The 20,091-nt window shown below is 34.9% G+C and overlaps 1 protein-coding gene across 12 annotated transcripts in view; it reads left to right on the forward strand.

The window, feature by feature from the left end:
- The window catches only part of LOC108566937 (tyrosine-protein phosphatase Lar), a 430,502-nt gene that overhangs the window by 330,552 nt on the left and 79,859 nt on the right, over positions 1-20,091 (forward strand). The window contains exon 2 of one of the 12 annotated variants that reach the window (XM_017927075.1): positions 15,210-15,254. The exons of the other annotated variants lie outside the window; for them this stretch is intronic. Within the exon in view, the coding sequence (XP_017782564.1) occupies positions 15,210-15,254 (45 nt within the window). The remainder of the gene's footprint in view (positions 1-15,209; positions 15,255-20,091) is intronic. 12 annotated transcript variants of the gene reach the window in all.

The following is a 20,091-nucleotide window of genomic DNA, read 5'->3' on the forward strand; positions in this document are numbered from 1 at the left end:
AAAAAATATATATTTGTGTGTAAATGTTTTCTGTGTGTTTTGGGAACGTTCTTGTTTTTTATGCTGATTCAATTTTGAAACCGAATCAATAAATATTATATATCGACATTGTAGATATTATAAAATTCATTTACCGCTGTCAGCCGAAAAATCCGTGACTTAATCGAGCACGCAAAAAACCGAATTAAACAAATTCGGTACAGCTTTTATTGCCGAACAAACAGCGAAACCATCAACATTGAAATTTGTCAATAATAATCAAATTAGTATGATTTCATGGAAATGCGTTCCGTTGTTCTAAATAATTAGTTTCAATGAAATCCGCTGAAATTAAATTGAGCCACAATCGCGTCGTGATTTTGATATTTTCTGTCTCTCTCTAATTCTGTGTTTCGTTCTTCTGTTTATGTTTATGTTTATTTTGTTTTTTTTTTAATAAACTTGGAAGTAGACGACGACATGAAATAAATTTCATGAGTACAGATTAAAAAGCTCCGGCTTGTCCTCCATTATGTGATTTTGCATTGTTCCTGTTGCTTTTGTGCAGCGACTCCTTTTTCTTTTCAATGGTGTCTGTGTGTTTTGAGATTTAGTGCGAAAAAATATATGGGGGGATGATCACGGTGAAAGATAGCGATGTGAAGGATTTGCCGGAGGCGGCTGAAGAGGTGCAGTGCAAGTCGACGGTGCATGAAATGAACAGAAAGGGGGGTTTGAAGAAGGGAGAATCTCCCCATGCCACTGTGTCCCTAACATGCTCACGGAATCTGACATGGCTGGCCCCCCTTTTCTTTGCGCGCTCCAAAGCGAACCGCAAATAAAACAAAAATGAGGAGACACACAGTGTTTGTGTTAGAGAGACAGAGAGAGAGAGAGAGAGAGAGAGAAGAAAAAGGAACCGACCATCTACTACAGATGCAGGACCTGCACATATTTAAAATACATAGAACGGATTGATGGCTTAGCAAGTTCGCTCGACCGCATTCTCTACCATTCAAGGATGGTTTTATTCAAATTATTTAGACATAACGTGTTAAAGTACAAAACATGAAGAGGGGCGGACCCGGGTTTCGGATTGGGAGCCCTTGTCCCGGCTGTAACACCAAAGAAATGAGGGTCGGATCTCGACGGATAGCCCTGGGGATGACATCTACATAGCTAGTTGAAACTGTTCCCACCTCGTTTTTATTCACAGTTCAAACAGAAATAAGTCGCCGCGCAGATACAAAAAAAAATCTGCTCCTTTGTGTATATATATATACACGTGGATTCAGCCGCACTGATATTTTGTATAGAAAGGAAAGGAAGAAAAGGGAAACCGGAAAAACAAGAAAAAATAAAAACGGAGGTAGCAATTGTATGCGAGACCTTCCTGAAAGAAAAAAATGTAGATGGATATATAAGAGAAGAAATATGAATTTCTGCCTGAACAAAAAAAATATATATGTAGTTCATTTTTATATTTTTTTTTTTAATTTTAGTTTTTTTTAATATAAGAATAATAAATTTAAAAATTATTGTTTTATAAGATATTTTTAATACCAGAAACTCCCCTATTTTTATAATAGTTATTTTTATTTACTGAAACAAAATATTTTTATTAGAATTTGTAAATATATAATGTTTGTTTTATAAAGTTTAACAATGTAATTTATATAATAATATTCTTAATAATTAAGTTACAAGAAAAATGATGGTTGATAGCTGTATTTCTATGTAAAATATATTTTTCTGAAAATGTATCGATATAAATATTTTTTAAATATATTGCAAATAGAAGTTGAGTAAACGCGCAAACATATATATTATTAATTACATTACAATTTATATGAAACATGTGCAATAAATTGGGTTTCCCATATAAGAAATAAGAAACTTCATTCGCAGCGAACCCGCATTCCTCTTGGTGGTCGGGTTTATTGCGAGTAAGTAATAAAAAATTTAAATCTATTGCCGGCCATTTCAAGAGTTAGTCTAGTTATATTTGCTGTGCGAGTTGCAATTGTTAGGTAAGGTGAATTTTATTTTTGTGTGTGGGAATAAAGGGTTTTGTTGCGGCGTGTTTGTAGTGCACTAGGCAGAAAGGGATAGCCTGGCATATAGTGTGTATACACCGGCATCATGTTTTGTGGGTAATTTACTAGAAAATTTCAGTGGTTGTATGAATGCTGTTTTGTTGTTGGCCGTTGCCGTTCCGTGGCAAGAGAGGAGAGCAAATGCCGCATCCTGTAGCGAGCAGCGGCAGCAGGAGAGGAGTAGGAGGATTGGAGGACAGGACAGGAGGACACGGGCCTAGGCCGTGTCAACGAGCGCAACGCCGCTTGTATGTAAACCCGTAACGGACACTTAACGCCGACGGAAAACAACGCAGACAAATAGAATTCCCATCTCGCGTGCACACGCGAAACATCCCCCGGATTACGTAACAGCCATCCCTCGTAGCCGACGGGGGGTTGTTTTCAGCGCGAGCGACAGATATTAACAATATAATTATACTCTTCACGGAATTTTAATTATTCATCGTCGCAAACGGAACATCAATTATTCATAATGCATTATGTGCACGGACGGACAAACAGGACGGTACGTTACGTTACATTACATGCGCTCACGTTAAATAGTTTTATTTATATTTGTTTTCGCAGTTGGATTATTATTAGAAACCCGGCGCATCCGCAATCCGCGCAACCGTCCGAAATTCAATTACGTCCTCCTCTGTGAGCATATAAAAATCCACCGAAAACTAGGTGCTCCAACTTTTATATTACTAGATGAACACAAATACGGAGAGTCTGTTTCATTTACTTACAAAGAGCTACACGAAGTTTTCAAACATAATTTTACAGTTTTTTTTTATGTGCTCCAAATATTTACTTAGTTTGTGTAACATATACACATAAATGCACGTAATCTTAGTACATAATATTTTTCATTGACATGTTATTAAAATAATAACAATATTTGCGACTATATAATATTATAAAGTTAATTAACTATGACAAATTTTGCTATGAGTTTGTTAATTAAATATTATATAACGATAAATAAAAAATTAGGTAAAAAATTACTGATTAAAAAATTATTAGATATTCAAAAATTATGCCGCAAATACTATACATTACGAAATATGTGATAAGTATTGCATAGATTTCATACCAGTTTTTATGATTTGCTGTGAAAGAAATTGATATATGAATATCGACAGAGTCAATCAATACCTTTTGTAATACATCCTTTATGTCATTTTTTTTCTGCTATAATTTACAGCTTGGTTTAACATTCATCAAAATTGCTCTATGATAGCTGAGTCTGAAATCTCTATTTAGGCATGTATAGCATACAAAAAAAATACAACACGAAATAAATGGCTGGACAGAAATGCCTTTTGTGTGGTTTATGTGAAAGCACTTTTCGGCTTTTTCGCCGGCGGTCGCCCAATTGGTTTTAATTGCTTAGGTAATTGGGCCGTGGATTTCGTGGGGGGCTTTGCAAGGATTTAGCGCCCATTGTCGCCGATGGAATTAATGTTTCGGCTCTATATTGAATAAAAATCAGGGGATTTGAGACCGTCGGATATACAAAAAAAAAGAAAGCTTCATCACTTCGACTACCGCACGAAATGATTCGATTTTGCAATCAATGATATCGGCTTATTTGCAAATTGTTTAATTTTATTATTTTCATATAGTCAACCCTTTTCTATAGTTATGATTATCTTTATGTATTTATTCTATTACTTCTGCACTTTTCATCTTGTATTATCTTTATAAGCATTGATTTCGGATTGATTATTTATGAAATGTATTATTAGGTTGTTGTAAATCTGTTTATATTTAACTTTAATACTAGTTATTCTATAAAGTAACGTCTATATACAATATCGATTATAAAATATAAAGAAACCGAAGAATAAGTACAGTATAAAATATAAATTTATATTTCTTATTAGGTTTATAAAAAAAATCTAATAATGTGTTATTTTATAAAATAACGAATTTTATATAAAAATTTCATATTATGGAACATATACAATAAAAATACGTAATATGATCTTTATTTTTCTAAGTTTAACGTGCAAATTACGAACTTTATTATCGATGATGCAATAACTGACCTTTATTGGAGTTGCGTTAAGATGGTGGAAAAATCTCGAGTGAGAATTGATTAAATGAATTTATGAACTATCAAACTATTTGCTGAAATGGTGGAACCACGTGTGTAATTTTATGATCGTCGAAACGTTTGCCTGAAGTTTATTGAACTTAAATGTTTGTTGATGTTTGTGCGGTTACGAGACACAAACAAACACATTCGAAGATATACTAAGAACAATTTAAAATTTACGAGTCATCAAGATACCGGCTTTAATGCCGGTACCAGCGCGCCATTGCAACTTCGCGCATTTCTGTTGATAGATAAGGTCTTCGAGCTGCGAGATCCCAGACATAAACAGTGGAGAAATGCAGACATTGTTATGCAGTGAAGAGACAAACCCAGATTGTTACGAACGGGAATTGCAAATTACAAATTACAAGAGACGCAGAAGTCGTCCTCCCATCGAATCCTACTAATTATTATTGATTGTTGCTTATTGCCGTTTCTACCATTCACGTTTATTGTTATTGTAATTTTGATTCAATATATGTTACCAATTTTATTGTTATCTCTAAATAATTATTGGTAATGCCTAGAACATTATTTATATTGGCAATTCCATTAATTAATATAAATTTGCAGTTTAATCTATAAATTACTCATACAAATTGGAATCTATTAAAATATTTCATGTAATTGCATATTTTTGCTAATCAATATTGTTAATATTATGAATTTATAACGGAAAAAGTATGTACTTTGATCAAAACAAAGTTATTCATATTTTCGCAGCTTTTCCTCTAATTTCTCATAGTTTACGTGTACCCTAATATATCTTATTTTTTAATTAAATTCCTGCACGTAATGTTCATGTTTGTTAGTGGTGTGAATTGCGTGATGTTTACCCCTGGAGACAATACGACTTTTTGGGGGGGTTAAAAACCGTAACTCTTTGTGATTTAATTAGGGAGAGGGTGAAAATGCCGGAAGTTGTATTTATTAAATACAACAGGATTTGCCGCTTGCGAATGAATGTTATCCTGGCCAATCTAAATTCTAAGTAGGTATATCGGAAGTGAAGCAGCTGGATGCCCGTTGGAAACCGGAAGCGCGGCCGCAGCGGCCTGTCTTAGCCGTATAATTGTACCATTCACATCGGTACAATGCACCATGTAAATCAGCTTATATAATCGACCTCTTCGTGCATAACTTGTCAGCTAACGGGAGGAGTCCGCTAATTAAATTCGCCAATCTAATCTGCACATGCACATCTAGAGAATGCTGGAGTTGGAGAGAAGGAGTGAAAGAGCACAGAAAACTAATGATGAACTATCGACCTAAGTTGTGAATATGAACAACAAGCATTATAATTATAGTAAATATTTGATTAGTAGAAGCAAAATAATTTCATACATCATTCTTGAAATTTAAATAAATAAAATATACTTTTAGTTAGTGAACTAGTGTTATATGCAATTAGAAATATTAATGATATAATTATCTAGTTGGTAGTGTGCATGTTTATATTTGATTGTTAAATAATTCTGGAATGTAAACTGAACATTTTGAATGAACTATCACTCACTCACAGTTGTTAATACGACGAACAGCAACAATAAACGTTGGTTGGGAGTTTTGCGTTTTGTTGGAGATGGCTGGCGTATATTGCTTTTATATAAGCGACGGCAGAAGCTTTCTATGTGTCAATTCATATTTTCGTTGGCATCGCGTCTTTCGTTCTCTACACATACCCTGTGTGTCTTTCAATCAATACGAGAAAAGTTTGTCTAACAACAATTGTTACCCTGCTACGTTGTCTGCGCTTCACTCGTTAAGCAAACGACAGAATCCCCCCTTTTGCTCTCTTCTTCTCTTTCTCTCTCTCTCTCTCTCTTTCTCTCTCGAAGCCATTTATTTATTAGTCAGCGAATTGGAAAAATAGATTCCACCTCGTCCTTTCCTCCTCCTGTTTGTCAAGGACAAACAGAGAAATATGTTTCAGGGATCGAAAACGCAGTCTAAACATAAACACACACACGTATTCGCATGAACCGTGTGTATGGTGTAGGGTGGATAGATAATGTATGTTAGAGAGAAAGAGAGAGAATTGATTTATTTATAGTTGTCTGGATATACCCCCATATTTCACGTGCATTATGTGATATGTATTGGGGAGACTCCATTTGGCGGCGGAAGAGTTCAAGCAAATACATTCATCACAATACGTGCCTCGTTCGGAAAACGAAAATACTCCGATTTAAATTCAATTATCTAATGCGAATGTACATCAGCTGGTACGCATATCCAATGTGTGTATATCTCTCTTTTTTTTGATTGGCACGTATTGTTTGTTACGCAAATCCCTTGACTTCCGTTGATCATCCCTTCTTCAAGGGAAAACAAGCAATTCAGGATTTGAGCCCTGACAACTGTCGTTCAAGCTGCCGACCGCAAAATTAATAATACATAAGCGCATTGTCACCGGAACTCGCTGTTGCATAACGGATACACTGAGCAGAGAGAGAGTCACGGCCTTCGACGCTTTTACTAATTGACACGCTTTTATACCGCAATCAAAATTTAATATATTCGTGATGGCCCATTGATTTATCCCGATACGTAAATTCTGCAATTGAATAAATTACATTATGTCCAATAATTAGTTATTTGTTTTAGTAATTACATCATCAATTATGTGTGTTATTCACCATACTTGCTTTTTGTAAAGACATTTTTGTTAGTGAAGTCAATAAATATTGTTTCTTATTGGTAATCTATACTTACTTAATATTTATTTCAAACATTCATTTAAATATATTGTACTTAAAACTTTATTGAGTAAGATAATGTGTTATATAACTCTGCATATCTTAATCGATCATAAATGAAAGGTTCTGAAAAAGCTACATTGAAACGGTTCTTGAAACTTATGTTTGAATTCAAATATTATTATAAGAAGTCTTCAATAACATTCAAATGACTAATGGGTTTTAAGATCTTTCTGTTAATTACAGGATTTTATTCAAAAGCTTCAATTAAGCCAATACTTGATTCACTTTGTACATTAGCCTCTTGATGAATTCTCCTAATTTAATCCCAGTTTTTGCAACGATCTTAAGAACATCAATTAAAGTCGTCAAAACATGTCTATACAAAAAATAAATAAGTAATTATTTATTTAATACATAATAGAATGCAATATAGACAGAAAATGAAGTGTATAAAATTTGTTTAAATTATTTTTAATAACAGACTATAACCAATTTACAACTTGAAACGACTGAAAAATTTCCCATATTTTAAGTGGTTTAATTGGTCGTAAGGGGTAATTAGTTGTATGGCTTCAAAAATATAGTAGTTAGTAGTACATACTTTCATTGGGGGTTCAGTCTGTTTGTCTGTCATTATTTAACAATTTTGCAATGCAAATAGAAAATTTCGAATTCAACGTCTTCTTAATTATAGGCCGTATTTATTTAGGACGAACGTTCCACGAATGCCGCAAATCAAAATCCGCATACATTTTGAACACTTGACGAGAGGGTGGAGGCGGTGGTGAGTGAGTGTTTCGGTGTTTTCCATTACTCACCGAGGATAGTAAATATCAATAGGGAGCGTTTTTTTTCTGTTTCTTTTCGTCGTTGCAGCAGGCGCCCCCCGTGCAATATATTCTTGTTTTTGCGTGGGCGGAGGAGAGGTTTCCACAAATAAATTGCGGACCCCGAAAGCACCACTAGTGTTGTGTGTGTGTAGTAGTATTTTGAAATGTAATGAATATTCATTGTGCCGCTCCCGGGCGGTCGGTCTAACTCTCCGACTCCTAAGGTTTCACTGTATTATTACGCGCAGACCGCCCCCCGGCGACGCCATATATCATAACTTGTATTTGAAAGGTGCACGGATACGTGGTCCGCATCCAAACGGGATAAATTTTATTTAATTAGCGCCCTTCCCGATCTGCATACGTGCATAGTGCGATGCTACAGGGGGTAAAATCGTCGGTTACGTAATCGGTGCACCTACCTCGCGATGCGTTGGGTAGGAGGGAGGGCGGCGGTGGAGAGCCGGTGAATGCAAGATCGATATGTGCAACATTTCACTGCCTGGGTCTGCACTTGGTTCATTTAATCAGTCGAATGTAGCATTCACATAATGGGGAACATTTAGCCGCCGCCGGACAAAAGGATATTTGATTATTCAACTAGTCTAGATTGGCCCCAGTGTCTCCGACCATCCGCAGCCACTGCTTCCGATTGATTAATTTAGAAAACGGACCACCCCCAATTCCAAGTGCTGAGCAATTATCCGTCTACGCGCGTTCCTGTGGTTTGGGGGCGGTTCGTTTAGGCTAGGTTTAGGTTTGGGTTAGGTAAGGTAAGGTTCGATCCTGCGGCGATATGTTGAAGACTTCGCCTGTCCCCTGTTTATTTTTCCGGACGTGTAAAGTTGCTCCTCCGGCTGCTGCAACTCGACGCGATTGGTATGCGAAACCGTTCCTGGATCCGTCCAATTTCCGGACTAGGTTTCCTGTTCCGGCATTTAGTACGACATCCAGTGCCAGAGCACTGATTTCCCGATCTGACTCACTTCCTTTACCGTTCAGATATCCAGCACACATAACCAAATCATCTCGTTATTAAATATTAACATTTTATCCCAGACCTTCACCCGACATGAATTATTTATTCAAGCCCATTGTATCCTCTTTAAAAGATCCTGCAAACTTATCATTCATTCTATCTCAACAAATGTTTAAACAAATCATTCTTAGTTACTTCAAGAATCAGATACAAATGTAATCCTTGCACGTAGCGGATTTTCGAAGGTATGTACCGTCACGGATCTGTCCTGCCCTGCAGGAATACACGAACTGAAACGTATTTAGCAATATCCTTGGTCCGCACCGTCGTCAGACCAAGACGTGACGAGCATAACCTTGAAAAATCGCAATACGAATGTAGCTGACCATAATCGTACTATCAAAGATGCAACTGTTATTTGTTTTTCAGTTTCAAATAGAAAATGGATTTTATCTGTTACATGAATTGATACATATTCCAACAGTATATTTTTAAAATCTCTATCTCCATTGACTTTCTTATCGCAGCAGTTTCAACAGAATTTCTGAACCATTACGCGAATATTCTTTATTCTTCTGTTGCATTGTTCATCTTCGATTATAATCTTTTTGTTCCTCGTACTTTTATTACTTATCTGCAACTTACAATTGAAGTTCCAGAGATGCACTTAAAGGAACTTGCCTTTTATACGAAACACAACTAGTTTTCGTAACACATTCAGTGTCCTACTTACACGAATTTGTAGATACAGCGTCCATTTTCGTCCATTCCATTCTCAGTAATTCCAAGAACAACGCGTCGATTTTATCTCGAAATTTCATATTTCTTTATTTATATTATTTCTAATAAATAAAAGCATTTATTATAATTAAATTACAACATTTGGGTGCATATTTTGTTTGGGTATTATAAATGTATACAAATCGATCGTTTATATTTTTACTCCTTTAGTGTATTTCATTAATACAAGCTTAATTAATTAATTATATTTGGTTGAAATAATACACCAATCAATTGATTCAATTCAATTGATATAAAAAGCGAAATGCATTTTGAATCGTTATTTTTGTAAATTATTTGTTTGCTCTGCATAAATGAAAACAAAATATTCGCGTATTTATTTAACGTTCGAGCTTTGAGGGAAATTTTGTTTTCAAAATAAAAAAAATAATATCCGTGAGTTTGGGGTTGTATACACAAATACTTGGTCAAAAACAATAAAACAATTTAATTACAATTGTTTGTTATTTTTTGTTGCTTATTGTTTTGTTCGTAGAGTTTTATTGAATTATTTTTTATTTATGTTTCCTACCGAGAAACGATGATTTAAGTACAGTGGAATCTCGCATAACGAGAATTCCGCTTAAGGAGCAAAATGAATTTAAGAAAAATGACTCGCGACGTTTCGCATAACGAGTGACGATGAGAAGAGAAGTTCCGGAATGCGTATTTTTGAATATGTTTCACTATACGAGTAAAAATCCGGAAATTTTGGAACTAATTACACTCGTTAATCTAGGTTCCACTGTATTCTTAAAAAAGTTTTACAAATTTGTAATAGAATAAATTCTATATGAACGTTTATCCACAATTTACGTCTCACTAAAACAAAGATCTTAATAATCGAGAATGGTAAAAGAAAGTTTACTTATAGTTATACTTATAGTATAGTGCAGGAAGAAAACAGCCTTGAGTGCAAAATAAAGAAGGAGAGTTTGAGGTTTAAATATTTGTTTACTTTCTTTTTGTATAGTTTTATTGGATTTATTTTATTTGTGTTTCCGGATGAGACATTTTCCGGAGGAAATGCGCGATGCATTTTCGCCACCGACGCGATAAATGATTACATTATGGAAAACTCGGTTCGTTCGTATTTATTGGCTAGTAAATTCCATCGTCATTTTATCTCTGCGAATGTAAATTTTACGATATAATATAAACATTTCAACATTGTATGAATCTCTTTAGTGCGACGAGTGTTTGCTGCAGAATGCAAATTGGGTCAATGTTATTCGAAAATAAGTTCCGAGCTGGATTAATTCACTTGCCGTTAGGTCTTTCTGTCTTCGTCCGCTTATGGAATAGTATTCTCGGAGTTGATATTAAAGCGGCTGCAGGGGAAGAAGTGGATTTGATGCTGTATGAGCTTTGAATATATGTGTGTTCTGGAAGGCAATCTCGGTTCAGATTATGAATATAATCTTGCAATATGTTGGCGATGTGGAAAGAATTTCGAATTGAATTTTGCCGCTACCCTCGACCTAATCTATTGTTGGATTCAATAGATTACGGCAGCTTTGACGCCAATGGACAATATTCCACGTGTAATTATTGCGTTAATGAGGTAACGTCCAGGTATATGTACTGTACATATATACACACGTACGTAACGCCGTCTCCGGGCAACGGACACATCGTACACATATATACCGGTAGTGTTATACACTTGATGGATGGATAGATTAACTAATTGACTAAATTAATTCCATCTGCAAGGCACGGACCATTCAATTAATAGAAAACACCGGCGGCGTTCGAGCAGGATGGATGATGGTTGAATAGATAGTTGGACGTATGGATGGATGGATGTATGCTTGGTTGGCGTCATACCATGCCCGAATCACCTATCCCCGTATATCGCCAGTTTTTATTACAATAAATGTGATTGATGAAATACAGATAGGAACGGATTTTCCACGACATCAGTTCCTCGATAGCTGACTGTTGTATCGCAAACTTCTACCGACATGAAAAATGCAATGTGCGGCATGTCGAAGGCCGTGTTCGGAATATTCCATCCACCTTAAGGTTACTAAATCGCTTTCCCGCACTGTTATTTATTTAGAATTGTCACGTCATCATTATATCTCGCTTGAAGAGTCTGAGAAAAAAGAACGAAGAAAATAAAAACGTAACGAAACAAAAACAAGCAGCAACAACAACAACAAAAAAAAGACAACAGACTGCGACACATAATTAGAAACAAAAAAAAAAGTACGAGTACACTTAATTAAAACGATGTAAAGTTTGCTAGGTAAACAATCGGAAGAGCAAAGAGTACACTGGTCTGGAAGGTAGATAATAGGGACCGAGGACATTGTCCTTTGTGTAGATACGAAGAAGATAAACAGTGTATGTTCGAGCAGCAGTCTGATGCTTAGTCCTTCGACCTTACACAGTGCGCGTTGGGGAAGGAAAAATAGAATGAAGGAGAGATAGAGAGAAAGAGAAGGAAAAAAGGACACGTATACCCAACCTCAGGTCGCAGAGGAAACACGAGATTACTTTTCCTCCGCAAATTCAATAAACCAAAATTGATTTCACCAGTTCCAGTGGCTATCGCCTCCGACATTACCGGATTAAATCAATTACTTCTTTCAAATACAATATATTTACACTATATTCTATTTTTACATTTATTACATATATAATGTATTTTTTTAACTTAATATATGGTTAAAAACTATATTTTTTTTATTCATCTTAAATTGAAAAAAAAAATGTAAATAGAAAAGCTACAAACATCTGAAATTGAATTATTTGGGAAATAATGAAAAACATCTTTATTAAGCCCATCAAATATTTACATTAATTATAAAAAAAGATAATAATGTAATAAGATCTGAGTATTTAGTAAATTAGTTTTACATTAAATGGATTTGATTTTCTAATGGAAGCTTTCTTTTGTTCAATATACATTTAATTGCATTATCTTATATACCAAATAATTTAAATTTTGTTACGTAATTATCAAGATATTTATACATTTCAGGACAGAAATAAACTAAAAATAAAACTATGCAAAAAAAAGTTTGTGGGTTTTGGAGATGACCCATTTTCGAGTAAATCTACCCGGTTGATTTATTCAACGTTGCACCGAACTATTTAAGTGATTACGTTACATACGTATAAGCTAATTTATAGGTATGCGTTATGTAATAGATAAAGTTTCGCGCATTCATGTTCAAATTGAATTGCGTACGGGGTGGATGGCCGAAACGGACGGTCCAGTTCCATTATTTATCGCGTACCACCGCGAATGCTGTAAGTAAATTTCGGGGTTTTGCCCGTTTTTCTGTGTCGGAAATTTATGATGAAATTTTAATTACTTTCGGAATATTAATCCACGTTTAATTTGATAAAGTATTGTGTTAGGTATGTATGCACGGTACAGTATGTGTGTGTGGTAGGTTTCCCTCTGGTTTTGTACTGTATGTCGTGCGAGGCTCATTAAACTGTTGTTTTTGCGTTGCTGCGGCTCCGGGGTTTTCAAAACCAGCATGATCCTAAATAACGCAGCGTGCACCAAACACATTGGAAATTTAATTTCATCCGTACTTAATAAATAATTTCGACCGTACCCGCAGGTATATCAAACACCACGTGCAGACATGTGTATAAATTTCCTAAATAAAGCTATACAGCCATATTGTATTTTATGTGTTCGTTTGGCTGAATATATGCTCTATCCATCTGTTTGCGTGTGTGTCAGTATACATATACATTATGAAGGGCTTGATTGCATATGTAGGTCTATGGTCTATGTGTAATTTCAGCTCGTCCATGCAGCGCTCGTAATTAATATATTCAGTTGTGTGAAAATTATGAAATGCTTGTGGCGGCGGTAACCAGAGATTTTAACGTGGACTCGTATATATCAAGTAAATAACGGCTCGTAGTCATTACTACTCAATTACATCGTTCTACAAAATTGATCCAATACTTTCACAGAAAATCAATTGGTTCCCATGCAAATTACATAATTCACTGAATGCATAACATTTCCTGCTTGCCTCATCGATTCTGACCTATTCATCAATGCATGTTTATTATTTTCATGTTCCGCGTTTTTTACCATTTATAAATTAAACAATAGTTTTAAATTTAGTTGCTCGTTAAAGGTAGGATCAATAAAGGATTTTATGTATTTATTCTCATAATAATAAGTAGACGAAGCTAAGAAGATCCCTCCATGTAATTAAATGTGCCTTGCGGTGTGGAAATATGATAATGATTATAATAGGGAAACGTCGGTTGTATCGGAAAAGCCGTGCGAAGTGAACGTTCGGTAAAAAAATATATATGTATAAGCCACCACCCCTACTGTTTGCTTATCCTTAGACCTCGTCTGTCGCATTTTCCAATATCAAAATCTTTTGGGTACGCTCAAAAATAAAATACAAACAGCTTTAAAACACAATCAATGTGTTTGTTTTCTTTTGCCTTTTTCTTTAGACTTCTTGGAAAAATACTTCATAAATTCTAGCTAGGATTACTTTTTGAATGCTTTACTCTAACTGAATAGTTAAGTATTGCTTGTTAGGAGCTTTTTATCTCAATTGACCATTGAACTGGACATGTATTATATGAAGATGTGTGTTGTACATCATAAATGTCTGTCAGGTGTACCAAATTATATTGGTTTTTCATTCTGAAAATATGTTCGTATTGCTGGTGCAACCACCAAGTTTGAAAATATATATTTATATGTTATTATTATTACTCTGCATATGCTATACATTTTGTTATGAGTACCAAATGTAATGGTGTAACCACACACCACACACATAATGTCTGAAAGTATATGTAGTATTATTGTATAAATGCTATAGTTTTTGTTACGAGTTCCAAATTTAATGTTGTAACTGATGTGCTATGTGTATTTGAAAAGCTATGTCGTGTTTGCATGTCTTCAAAAACTTCACGTACCATTTCAATTCCCGGTTTTTGTGGGTTTGTTCCATAAGTATAATAACCATTATTATTTAAGTTTGCGTTTAATCATACATAAAATATGTCTTCAGTTTATTAATACAGGTATATACTTTTGGTGTGGTCTTTACCTGAAGGATATTGAAACTTGATGAAACAAGAAACTTTGTAGGTGGTCGTGTATTGTAAAGTTTTCCAACCCTTTCTTACGTTTTGATCTGAACTTTGTAAGTCGACTTATTAACTGTTTCAATACGCTTTGATGTATGTTTGTGTGTGTGTGTGTTCTATTTGATTTTATTTGTATAGTTTGGTTGCCCGATCCTGGCATGGTGATAATTTGATTTGGTATAGGAGCAGAGTTATAAATATGGAAGTGACTGGTGCCAATCACATATCCATTGGAGGCTGATGGGGTGTCTCAAATATTTTTGGATTTGCTAAATTTAGTACCAACGCTGCGTGTATATGTGTGTATATAAATGTGTGCGAGATTCGTTGAATGTTTCATGTCGACATCCCTGAATTTTTCATCCATCCGCCATCCGTGTTTCCATTTACTCGGCAGCTTAATATATTTTCAATGTCGCGATGTTCCCTTTACGTTAGAGATTTGTTTGTTTGTTGACTAGTGACATTTTTTTTTCTGTTGCACGTGTGTTTGCTAGTTCAGTTTCTTGTTTATACCTAATGATATATTCCATATTAATTACTTGTTGCAGTTGATGTTTGATTAATTTCTGTAATTGTTGTTGTTCTATAAATAAGCTAGCCACCTTAAGTCGGCTTTAAGACGAGACTTATGTGTGCCTTCTATTGTAGGATTTTACACCAATTGCCAAAATATCACTTTACTAACGGACGAAGGTATGTGTGAGCACCCTTCGATACTTACACATTCTCATCAAAAATACATGCAAAGAGCACCACCGCATGTGAGGGGGGTGAGGGCATAGCCTTAGAAGATGCACGGGAATCTCCACCTTCATGGTGATCGTTTCCACGTACAGCTTGGCAGCTGTTGCGGCTTCTGTTCGCACGCACTCATGCATACATTCATGCCATACTCATCTCCGTCTCTCCATCCCTCTTCCCATCATCCCTGCTCGCGTATCATCATCATCCCCCTTTTGAAACATATACACCCACTCACACTGTATCCCAAAATTCGGTAGGACGCACTTCATGCGAGTGCACATCGAGTGCGACCTAATATCTCTTCAGCTCCCAACAATCATCCAAGAACTTATTAATGCGATAACACCGTATACTTCCGCAATTAACGCTACACCATCTTCTAGCAATTCGCGCGGTGCATGTGTTCGGTGCTTATACTCGCGCAACGTAACGCTACGTAAACGGATTACGTTCGTTTTCAGCTCTCGAGGCCCAGATAATCACCGCACATACTGTATTAAGCTGCCTACAATTTACATTAGGCGAGGAGCACTTCTGCACCGCATATCTTGCTTACACTAATTTGAATTTATTACAAAACTGCTCGATTGCTCACAGTGGCGGTATCGCGCGTTCCGTTACTAAATTAACTTACTTAATGTGTATACCTCCGTAACTCAATACCAACACAAAGTTCATGGCCCTTTCATTACATATCAAATCGATTACAAAAAAAGCTTGCAATCCTTTCGCAGCGTTCTTGCATAATATAATCCTCCGAATCCCATTGTTTTAGCGTGAAATGAGTTTAAGGCAAATTGCATATAACCGAAGAGGGTTAGCTGTAATGGTTTCAAACCAAAATAGATTTAAAAGGCGTGGATTTAAAAGAAGTACTTTCAAAACTAAATTCAATCCTTTTTATTTAATTCATTTCATTATTTGCAATATAATTCTTACAAAATTAAAATATTTGTATGCTTTTTTTTACTATAATATTCTCAATGTTCTCTACAGTGTATAAACTTTTTGGACATATAAAAACTATCTCAAGATTTGATAGTTTCCATTTCTTCGAGTCAAGTAAAATATTATATTTATATTACATTATAATTTTTTTTATTCATTGTAGAATTTTAAAATGTATTTCTCATAGTGCATATTGCATTCTGTCTTCTTTAAACACTTCTAGGACATAAAAATTGCTTAACATCCGATAGATTTAAATTTAGATTCGCTGCGAGAAACAGGACTGCGAACGCTGCTGCCATTGTTCTATTTCGCAAACGTCAAAATGAGAAAATGCAATATACACTTCCGTGAACACACACATACAAGCACATCCACGTCCAAGGTTTGTTGATTTATTCTTTGCCAGCGAAATTCAATTTGATTTTATTATAGATACCGTTCACATCTTTATGTATTTATCAGCGAGAAAAGTAAATTGAAACTAATATTGATGTTTGTTCAATTGAAAATGTTAATATTTTCTTTAAGAAACGTTGAAACAGTTCATCAATAATTACTAATTTAGCTAATTAACAAAAAATAATCTTAAATTAATAATGAAAATTACAATTTATAGGCCAGAATAAACAATACAAATTTTATATATAATTGAAAAATATTGTCTTTAACGAATAAATTCGTTTCAATTATTATTTCTTGAAACAAATATTGTCTATTTATATATATTTTATAATATAACAACCTTAAAAATTAAAACTGGTTCATTATTTCGGTTTTGAAATTATTGTTTGTTAAATATCTAATTAATTCACTTTTAATATGTTTGATTACAATGCTGGATGAATAATTAAACTTTCATTTAAAAGAAGACTTCGATGCCGCGAGACGTTTAAACTTGACCTGCTGAAAGAATAAATATTGTCTTGTGTTAATTAAACTTTTCACAATTCACAAACAAAACGTTTTCTTGAATTTGCAAATAATTATTAAATATTGCAGACAGTCGCTGTTCAAATTGTATTTACAAAGGTAAACTGAGAGCGTTTGTGTGCATACAAAGGACTTTGTTGTATATTAATTTTTGCTCCTTTGGTATTATTCTCCGCATGGGGCGAGGGTGGAAATCGATAGAAGTTGAAGATAACAGCAGCTTCGGAAGAGTGAAGACAAAAAAGAAACGGAGGTCGCGCCCGTGGGACGTTGCGTAATCTCTCGTAATAATGATAAATCTCACATATTCTATTTCCTCGGTTTTGTTTAAAGTTGTGCCTATCTATATAACGAGCCCTAATGCAACAGCGTTTAGTGTTTGCCGAGGGAATTGGCCGGTGTGTAGTGTTTGCTGAAGACCCTTATCGCATAATCTGGCAAAATAATTTGACGTGGCCGTGACGCTGCGAGAAGCCGGAATATCTCGGCAGAAAATGAAGGCCTTTTCCCACGAAGCCTTTAATAATTGTTGTTGTTTCGGCTTTAGGTGAGAAGATAATGCAGTCAGAGTCAATTAATTAGAATAAGCAGACCGGAAACGTTGGTGCGCTGTCATCTTTAGTAGTTGTCCCGGCGCCTCCACCACCTTCTCCACAGCCCTCTCCCTCGATGATGCCGTGAAAGTTCTTAGTTCACTCAATTAAAAAGCTATTTAGATTATTTTGAGTGCTCGTCCCATGAGGCATTAAGTCCTCCTGTCTTAGTCCTGCCAACCGGTAATGGGTTACGTCGTATTAAAAGTAAGAGACAGATGTATAAAACCGCTCGAAATTGTTTTATACAAATTAGTGTATTCAAAGTGGAGTAATATAAAATGCAAAAGTTAATCTGGCTCGAGATTGTCGTCGCTCCTCGCAGCTAAGCAGACGCTAATAAAATAATAACTTAGTTACAACTTCGCCAACATTTTATATACTTTTTTTCATTTCTTAAGGAGTCCACAATTTTACGTCCGCTATGTAAATCACAATTTACACCGCATTAAAATCACTTGACGCAAAGATTTCACGTTTCATTCGCATAAGTTACGTAAAAATTTCGCGTCCCCATGATGCCAAGCTGGAAGTGAAGCAGGAAAAATAAAATAAAAATTGCGTGGAACTGAAATAAAGCAGGAAGTCTTACAAGTTTAAGTAAAACGAGTGCAGAGGGGATATCGAGTTAGACTTTGAATCCCATTATTTCTTTCATTCTGAACGCAGCATCTCCAGATGACGCCCGATTCTATCGTCGACCCCAAGCATCTCCTTTAATCTTGTTTTACCTCGCTGAATCTTTTCCTTTATTTCGCTCCCCGATATCTCATTATAAACATTCGGAAAAAGAAGATGCGCTGAAGATACACTCCGTAAATAATGATAATACAAAATAATACAAAAAATAAACTTTATATATAGATGTATGCATGGTTCAGGAGAGGCAACCCAATTTCGTGCAGACGTGTCGGTGCATAATAATGATGCAGTTGCATTTTTGTGTAAGCAAATTGAGGTAGAACTGTTTTCTGCTGGTTGAGTAGTATAGATTGTGGTGAGTTCGAGCTAAGCCCCCCAAGGGATCATTAAGTGTACTTTATTTGGCGTGCGGTCGTGGGGAGTCGGGGTTTAATATCTGGCGGTTCAGTGGTCGTCATTCATTTCACTTACGGCAAACCAACCTGTACCACCCTGTGTCTACGTTTACACCCCCTACTAACCAACCACCCTTGGTTATACCTTACTTTATGGCACCTCCAACCTACCACATCTATAACAAATTCGCCGCTCGAATAGCATAGACATTTACTATTTTTAATAACAAGTTTTTGGATAAAATTATCAAATTTGAAAACCAGTTTTCGAAAAACTATTTAAGTAAAATTCCAAAACCGGTTTACAGAAAGTATTTTCGGATTTCATGTCAATTTTCTTAAATAAATAAAATGAATAATAATTATTAAAAAATAAATATACTAGAATTCAAAAATCGGTTATTTCGCATTCGCAATAAATTGTTTTCCTCATCATTTTGAGGGGCATGAAATATTCACAAAGTGTTTTTAATAATCCGATCTGAATATCGAATTCGTGATTCATACTAAATCCACGTGCCGCGCATATCCTTTTTTCTCTCTTCCTTTTTCGGCTCTCGCCAGTTGAAAAGTTTTATATCCCGTATAAATTGATAATAAAATTTATAGCAGATTTTTTTATCTTGGAATATATAAAGCGCAAGATTTTAATATCATCTCCTTTCTGGTGCTACGTTGTCGCCATTCTGTGATTTTTTACTTTTCATAAAAATATTCTATAGCGTTATCTTCTTACAAATTTATTGTTATAGTTTACTTCAATTATAGTTATTTATTATTAAATGAACATAAATACACTTGATGCTATATAGCTTTTAGAAGAGATAAAATATATATAAAAGTTGATTCTAAAAAGATACATAAAGATACTCTTATATTAAAAAAAAAATGCGGAGGCGTTAAAAATACATTATAATTTTGAAGAATAGTTTCATCATAAATTCAAACAGGAAGTTTTTTTTTTAATTTAATTTATAATATCTCCTCTGTCATTATTAAAAGTGATAATATTTGCTCTTAACTATTACTAATCATAAAAATCCTTTACTGTATGAAACCAGAGGACTTTAAAGCATCATAAAGATATAACAGAACAAGGAAGACTGTTTTGAAATTTTGAAACCGTATTTTCAATCCTACTAATATTTTATTGTATAAGTTTCCTATTAGTTTGGAGAAGGTTAGTATTGCAGGCACAATTTGGTTATTGATCCAACTCTCTCAGAGTAGCGTCTACTAAATATTAACTGTAATTTATCATGTATTTAATCGTAG

Source organism: Nicrophorus vespilloides, unplaced genomic scaffold, assembly GCF_001412225.1.
Source record: "Nicrophorus vespilloides isolate i.1.1-1 unplaced genomic scaffold, Nicve_v1.0, whole genome shotgun sequence".
Lineage (NCBI taxonomy): Eukaryota > Metazoa > Arthropoda > Insecta > Coleoptera > Silphidae > Nicrophorus > Nicrophorus vespilloides.